The sequence below is a fragment of the Budorcas taxicolor genome, chromosome 2 (genome assembly GCF_023091745.1).
Source record: "Budorcas taxicolor isolate Tak-1 chromosome 2, Takin1.1, whole genome shotgun sequence".
Lineage (NCBI taxonomy): Eukaryota > Metazoa > Chordata > Mammalia > Artiodactyla > Bovidae > Budorcas > Budorcas taxicolor.
Genome location: NC_068911.1, coordinates 175,232,040 through 175,239,263, shown reverse-complemented (window position 1 = coordinate 175,239,263; position 7,224 = coordinate 175,232,040). Strand labels below are relative to the sequence as shown.

Genomic DNA, 7,224 nt, shown 5'->3' with positions numbered 1-7,224 from the left:
CTGGGCTAGATACTGGAGACCCCAAGAACAGTGTCCTGGGCATAGGCGTTATAATCTGATAAGGTGAAATTGGATAGTGTTGAAGGCAAGCATCTCTGGGAGAATCAGAGGTGACTCTAAGGCAAATATGGGCAAGAAGGGGAAGCCTTTGAGTGGCCAGACACATGGTTTAGGTATCAGGACACCCGACCTATCTCTTGAGCTGGACCAAAATGGAACCCAATGAGCTGCATTCCTGTGAATGTTCACCTGGGGAATGGGTTACTGGGGGCCTGAGAACCCACCAGACAAAGGCCAAAGTCTTCTTCCTGGGAAGAGAAGGGGTGTAAGAGCAGAGGAAAGAGCGGCTGCCCTGCTGAGCTTTGGAGCCCGGGAGGATCTTCCCGGTCCTCCAGAGATGGAACAAAAGTGGAGGTGAAGTCAATGGGCTAGGGGTTCGGTGCCTCATTGCTTCCTCTGCCCTGGGACCACTGTGTCAGTCTCATGGAGATTCACACTTGCCGCCTTCTCTGCCTGGCCACAGGGCTCGGCCACAGCCAGCATCTCCTCTAAGAGCTTGGAACCTGGTCCATCTCTGGGTTCTGCATTATTTCAAGATTAGACCACTCCACATTCTGAGTTGCTTTTATTGGCCCTCAACTCCTGCAAGAAGGGACTGGGCCTGAAATTCAGAGCCACAAAGAAATGGGGCCTGAACAGCCCCTGGGAAGCCTGGGAAGATGGTCAGGACTGAGGAAGCCTGAATTCTCGGGTGGAGGCACCCTCAATTCCCAGCTCGGGAAGCTCCAGGCCTGGCTTGGAACTAGAAGGAGAGACTCAGAAATATCTAAGTCTGAGGTCCCTTAAGAGACCATCGGAACAACCCCACTCATGTTACAGAAGGGGAAACAGAAGCCTAGAGAGGGGAAGTGATGTCCCCAAGGTCTCAGGGCAGGCGGGTGGCCAAAACAGTTTGGAATCCAGTCTCTAGAGTCCTTTATGCAGGAAGATGGTGAATAACTGGGTGCCTTGTGGGGCCTGATTCTTCAGCACCCAAATCAATTGAGTCTCTGAAGGTTTAGAGCCCTCAGTGGCCCAGAGAACATTTTCCCAGACAGCGCCACCAAGAAATTGGGGACTACCTCATTCTCACCCTTCCAGCCCTCACCTGGCCTGTACAGACCTCTCTCTGCAGAGTATCCCAGGAAGGGCCGTCCATTCACCTGCAACCATCCCTGGTTGACTGTTCCAGTGCATCTCACATTCGCCATCAAGGTTTTCTCTACATCCACCCTGGACCCTGGTCGTTAAAACCTCATCTTTAAAAGAACAAAGATAGAGGCTTCTCTGGCGGTCCAGTGGTTAAGACTCCATGCTTCCACGGCAAGGGGCACGGATGTTAGCCCTGGTCAGGGAACTAAGATTTCTCATCCCGCATGCCTCAGTCCAAAAAAAAAAAAAAAAAGACACAAAAGAACAAAAATACAAAAAGCACTGAGAACAGCACCTGCCACGTGGTAAGTACTCTGCGAGGGCGTGCTATCATCGTCATCCCATCCTTGCTACTTCTACCTTTCTGCTCACGTGGAGCTGTGCTAAAACCAATGACAATCCTGAAAGGCAAAGGATATGAATAGGGAATCAGTAACAATCCTTTAAACAAACAAACAAAGAATATGAAGAGTGGTTGGGAATGAACAGCCTCAGCCAAGGCTAGGAAGCTTCCTAGCCTCACTTCAAGTGATTCATTCAGGATATGAATTAGAGGTCCCAAACTCAGACCTGCAGGCCTCACTCATGCAGCCTGCAAGCGCTCTTGTTCAGCCTTCGGAACACTATATTTTTGTTTGCATTTTGTTTTGTGTTGGCCGTGCCACACGGCATATGGGATCTTAGTTCCCCAATTAGGGATCGAATCTGTGCCCTCAGCAATGGAAGGGCGGAATCTTAACTGCTGGTGAAAGTCACTCAGTTGTGTCCGACTCTTTATGACCCCACAGACTATAGAGTCGATGGGATTCTCCAGGTCAGAATAACGGAGTGGGTAGGTGTTCCCTTCTCCAGGGGATCTTCCCAACCCAGGGATCGAACCCAGGTCTCCTGCATTGCAGGTGGATTCATTACCAGCTGAGCCACCAGGGAAGCCCAAGAATACTGGAGTGGGTAGCCTATCCCTTCTCCAGGGGATCTTCCCGACCCAGGAATTGAACTGGGGTCTCCTGCCTTGCAGGCGAATTCTTTACCAACAGAGCTATCAGGGAAGCCCCTTAATCACTGGGCCACCAGGGAAATCCCAGCACCATGCTATTTTCAAATCTGTTGCTAATATATAGAAAACCAGATTCCTAGGTTCTCTTGAAAAGGCAACCACCTGTTTGAGAGCTGGGTTTAGATGAGGTATCCCCTCTCCCCCTAGCGTGAGTGGTCTCCACCACTGCCTACCACTCGCCCCCTTCACCCATTCACCTTGACCTTCCCAACCTTGTAGGTCCTTAAGTGTATATCCTCTCCATCTAAATGGCTTCCCCCTACCCCAGTGGAGGCTTGGAAGGAGCATTTTGCCACAGACAATTTATTTTCCGCAGCCGCGACCGGATGGACATGTGCCCTCTTCACAGTTGATGTCGATGTCACCACCAGCTGGAGGGCTTAGAGATGGGCTCCGGGGCTCTGCAGCCTGAGCGGATTGCTTCCCAGAACTTGGGCAGGCGACCTAAGGAAAAGATCCCGTTGCTGAACAGGGGGAGCTCAGGCAGCTTTATCCCCGGCCTCTGGGGCAGGATGGGAGTGAGGTTCTGGCCCTGAAACCCGGGAAAGCAGCTCGTGTTTGCAGAGTTATCCACGTACTGCACAGCGTTGACAGCCCTTCTGGACGGCAACACGGAGGTGCTGCCGCAGGGGTAGTCGAAGGCGGCCGCTCTGCTGCTGTGGTTACAATAACTGCGGGGGGAGGCGTGGTCCAGGTGGTCCAGGCGGATGGAGTTGGCGGCGCGTTCCAGGTAGTTGGCTGCAAGCCTCGGCAGGTTCAGGGGCTTAGGGTAGTTGCTGTAGAAGGCATTGGTGGATCTGTCGAGGTAGCTGATGCCTTTGATGAGCTGATCCAGGAAGGTGGGGTTAGAGGGACCCGAGGGACGATCTGTGCAGAGCGGGCAGTAGGGGTTGCCGCGACACACGGGCTTTCTGGCCGCCTTGGGGCCCTTCGCCAGGTGGCTTGTCTCCACACACTTGGAGTTGTAGGGCCGGCCCATGCAGATTCTCCTCAACGGCAGTCTGGGGGAGCCTGGGCTGTTGGTGGGCTCCGAATGGTTGCTGCTGGCCTCGGAGCCGCTTGGCGTCCGAGAGCGCTTGGGGTTGCTCGCCCCGGTCATGCTGGGGCCGTGGGGCCAGCCTGGAGTCTGGGCCATGAAGGACACGTTGCGGCTGCCGGTGCTGGGACGGCCCGCTTGGTGTCCGGACATTGTCCTGGGCAGGCGGAGAAGCTTTATGGTACAGAACTGCTGAAATCCCACCTAGAGGCTGGTTCCCTGGGCCTGGTGGGGAGAGAGCTGGGTCAGCTCCCGGCCACCTCCCACTGGGCTTTCCAGGTGTTCCTCTCCCCATCTTCCTCCCAGGCCCAGGGATTTATTTCAAACAGGAAAGCAGGCCCCATGTTCTTCAGAAAGCACAAAGGGCAAGAGATGGGGAGGAAGTCAAGACCCTGAGAATAACGGAAGTCAGAGGACCCCCCCTAGAAAAAGTGGGGCAGTCTCTTTTTTCCTTTCTCTGTAGCCCACATTCTGAAATTCCCATTCACCTTATAAGCAGGGCCTCCAGAAGACCACAGAGACAAAGGACTTAGTCTCTAAGGGTGCAATTCGAGGCACCAAGACACACATTCTTTAGAGTGACATCAGATAATCACGCGCTACACTGTACACCCGGCTACTGAACAATGTCTTAGAAGCGATACGATATATGTGCTTTGTCTTTGCCAGTCCTTTGCTTGTTCCTTACTTGTAAGTCTTAACTACAAATCCAGGAGGCAGTTATTATTCTATTCCTATCTGACAGAGGGTTGACGTGACTTGCCTCAGATCACATAGCTTGTGAGTGGTGGGGGCCAAGGTACTGTCTTGAGTGTATCTGATGACCCCTAAAAGACAATGCCGTGTGTTGTTGGGGGTGACTTTGTCCTCACCAGCAGTCTGCTGAGGAAGAGTTCTCATCTCACCTGTTGGATAGGGGCACCGATGGGGATGGGGAGGGGCGCTTGCTAACCCTGTAACTAAGTTGATCTTGACTTCACGAACCCCAAGGGGCGGGGCGAGGAGATGCTGTAAGTCTACAGTGGGACTTGTGGGACAGAAGTTTCCAGAGTACAGTGTTTGGTCTTCATCTTCTCTGATGAAGGGAGATGATCTCATCCACCCCACAAAAGAAGGGTTCTTGGGGTTCTTCCAGGTCTGAGAGTGGACACTTCGCAGGGACTAGGGCCTGACCAGACTCTGGCCCAGGTCACCCTGCTTCCTGTCCTGGGGCCTGCCCAGGTGGCAGGAGCCTCAGCCCCATTCCCTTTGTCCCCCAGGTCCCCAATACTCCCCCATTTCCAGAAGGAAGGCTCTGATTCCTGTCCCCCATGACTGCCAGCTTGATGCTAATTTTCCACTTCTGCCTGGTGAGGACGGAGCGGTATTTGAACCTGTCCCACCCAGGAAACAGCTGCCTGCTCCTATCTCAGCCCACAGCCCCTCAGCTGCCCTTGTCCTTTGGGTCTGAATCGCGTGGAATGCCCAGACTCTCACTTCTTCCATCCCCTGTCGAGCCCCACCCCAGCTCGTCCTCCGGACATAGGGGAGACGCCAGTGGGCTGCCCCCCATGGGCCCTCCCTTCCAGGCGGGCTGGGCCCTCTCCCCGGCTCCCTCTACCTTTAGGAGGTAGATGACTTAGCCCTCCTCTTGCTCTTCACTGGGGAATACCCTGATGCCGCCATTCCAGACTCCTGGCCATGTCATAGAATCACAGAACCCTGGGGTGAGGAGGGCCTCCAGGGGTCAACCTGGTCAGGCTCCTGCCTTAGAGCTGGTGCTGCGTTAAGCTCTCCAGGACAGATGGGCCCTATTTTTAAAGTGAGGCTGGGGTGGACGTTTTCCAGCGTCCCCTGTTGTTTTTCTAGTGTTTAATTATGCTGAGAGTCAGGGAGCTCTTTGCCGGGCCTGATATAACTCTCGTTGGCTGTGGTCAGCATCAATTTTCTTTTCTCGTTGGGTCAGCAAACATTTGCTGAGTCTCCCTAAAGAGCTGTCCCTCTGAGTGACCCAGAACACGGCAGCACTTGCTTTTCTCCCTTCTAGCCTGGCCCTCACACAGTCAGCCATTCTGAGTTGAGTCCCTACTATGCAGTGGGCTACAGTCTAAAGATTCCTTCCAGAGCTCCTGTGACCTCCCCTCCCTGGTCCATAAGGGGCATCCTGTACATATCTGTCAGATGCATCAACAAGATCCCCCTTTGAGAGCTCCTGGTGCTTGGCCTCCACTGTTCCCTTCCGGCAAGTAATGAAAATACCCTCTTACTTTCTATTTTAAAAAACATTCAAAATATTCACTTACTGAAAACTTACAAGATAATGAAGTCCCATAGACTCTTCATTCCAATCTACTAATTATTAATTTTTGTCACATTTAGCACCACACACACGCACACGCATGGATTATTATTATTTTGAGAGTCAGTTGCAGACAACAGCAGCCTTTACTCTTGAATACTTCAGCGTGTATCTCCTACAAGCTGGGAGAACGACACCTTCTTATGTATCCAGTTATCAAAATGTGTCCAGTTATCCAGTTATCTTACGTATCCAGGATAATTAACATTGATACAGAGCTATTAGCGAATACACAGTCCACAATTTACTGATTATTTTATCTGATGGTCTCTATGGCAGCTATGTCCCCAGTCCAGAAACCAATATGTGATCAGACATTGACTTTAGTTTTCAGATCTCTTTGGCTTCCTTCAGCCTGGAAGTCCCTCAGTCTTGATCTTTTATGACATGAGTAGCTTTGAAGAGTGCAGGCAAATTGTTTTGGAGAATGTTCTCCCATTTGGGTTTAGCTGCAAGATCTCAAAGCACACACACACAGAAGCCTCCCTGGGACAGTGCCCCGCTCATAACCTCTGAGAGTGAAGGGCCTTTTGCTTTGGGGTGGGGTGGTTATAGCCACTGCAACAGGGAGCTGGGAGGAGGGCTCAGAGGGACCCCCAGAAGGAGGAAGAGGGGTGTAGGGAAACTCAGTGGGCCAGAGAAGCGATGGCAACCATTCCCTTGTGGGGCCTCAGCCAGATCTGGTCCTGTCCTGGGCCGGGGGCCGGGCAGGCAGGCAGACGGCCAGTAAGTGGGCTGGGCCTCTGCGTATTTGTCCTGAAGGTACCCAGGCACCGAGATCACTGGCCATTTCTGGCCTGGGCACTAAGAGCCTCTGGAAATAGCTCCAGGACAATTATTTCAGGAAGAATGCGCTATTCCCCCATCTTCTCAGAAAGCCAGGCTGGGTCCCATAAAATCAAAAGGAACGTCTGCCTCTGGCCTCCCCGAACTCCAGGGGATCCCGAGGTCCCCTGGGGACCACAGTGGTCTTCAGAGCTGGGGAGACTGGGAGGCCAGGAAGGGGTTGAGCAGACGAAAAGTGTCCTTCCCCACGCGGGGAGGGGTGGTTCCGTCCTCAGATCCTGGGCTCTCAGGGCCCAGCCTGGAGTCAGGCTTGGCCGGCGGGGGTCCAGCTGACTCTAAGCCCGGGGACACGGGAAGGGGAGGGAAGGGGAGCTGCCCGCCCCACCTCCTGCCCAGACCCAGCCCTGAGAAACTGACGTGGTAGAGCACTCAGTATGTGCCAACGAACCCGACATTGTCAGATCCTGGCATCACATCCACCCTCCTGTTTAATCCTCGTAGCACCCCTGGGAGGTAGGGGTTTTGCTTCCCAGATGGCGTCCTCGAGGCTCAGGGAAAGCAACAGGCTTATCAAAGCTCACCCAGCAGCCAGAACGAAGACCAGGGTTTGGACCCCAAAGCCGATGGGTTCGAGCACTAAACAAGGAAGACGGTGGGCCACCCACTCACTCCGTGAGGACTCGGTAAGGAACCCTGAGAGCTGAGAGGCATTGGGAGGGGTCCAGCCTGAAGACCCAGGCTGGAGGGAGGCTTAGCCCTGTCTCTCAGTGAGCCTCCGACATCCACCCTCCAGCCAAGGCCAGCTGCCTCTCCCTC

General features: G+C 53.6%; 1 protein-coding gene across 1 annotated transcript; it reads right to left on the bottom strand.

The window, feature by feature from the left end:
* Positions 1–2,609: 2,609 nt before the first annotated feature.
* On the bottom strand, positions 2,610–3,437 carry LOC128061539 (uncharacterized). The gene has a single exon (XM_052653907.1). It carries the CDS (start codon positions 3,435–3,437, stop codon positions 2,610–2,612), a length of 828 nt encoding a protein of 275 aa, XP_052509867.1.
* Positions 3,438–7,224: the final 3,787 nt, after the last annotated feature.

Coding starts and splice junctions, on each gene's coding strand:
- LOC128061539 (XM_052653907.1), bottom strand. CDS start 3,437: ATGTCCGGACACCAAGCGGGCCGTCCCAGCACCGGCAGCCGCAACGTG.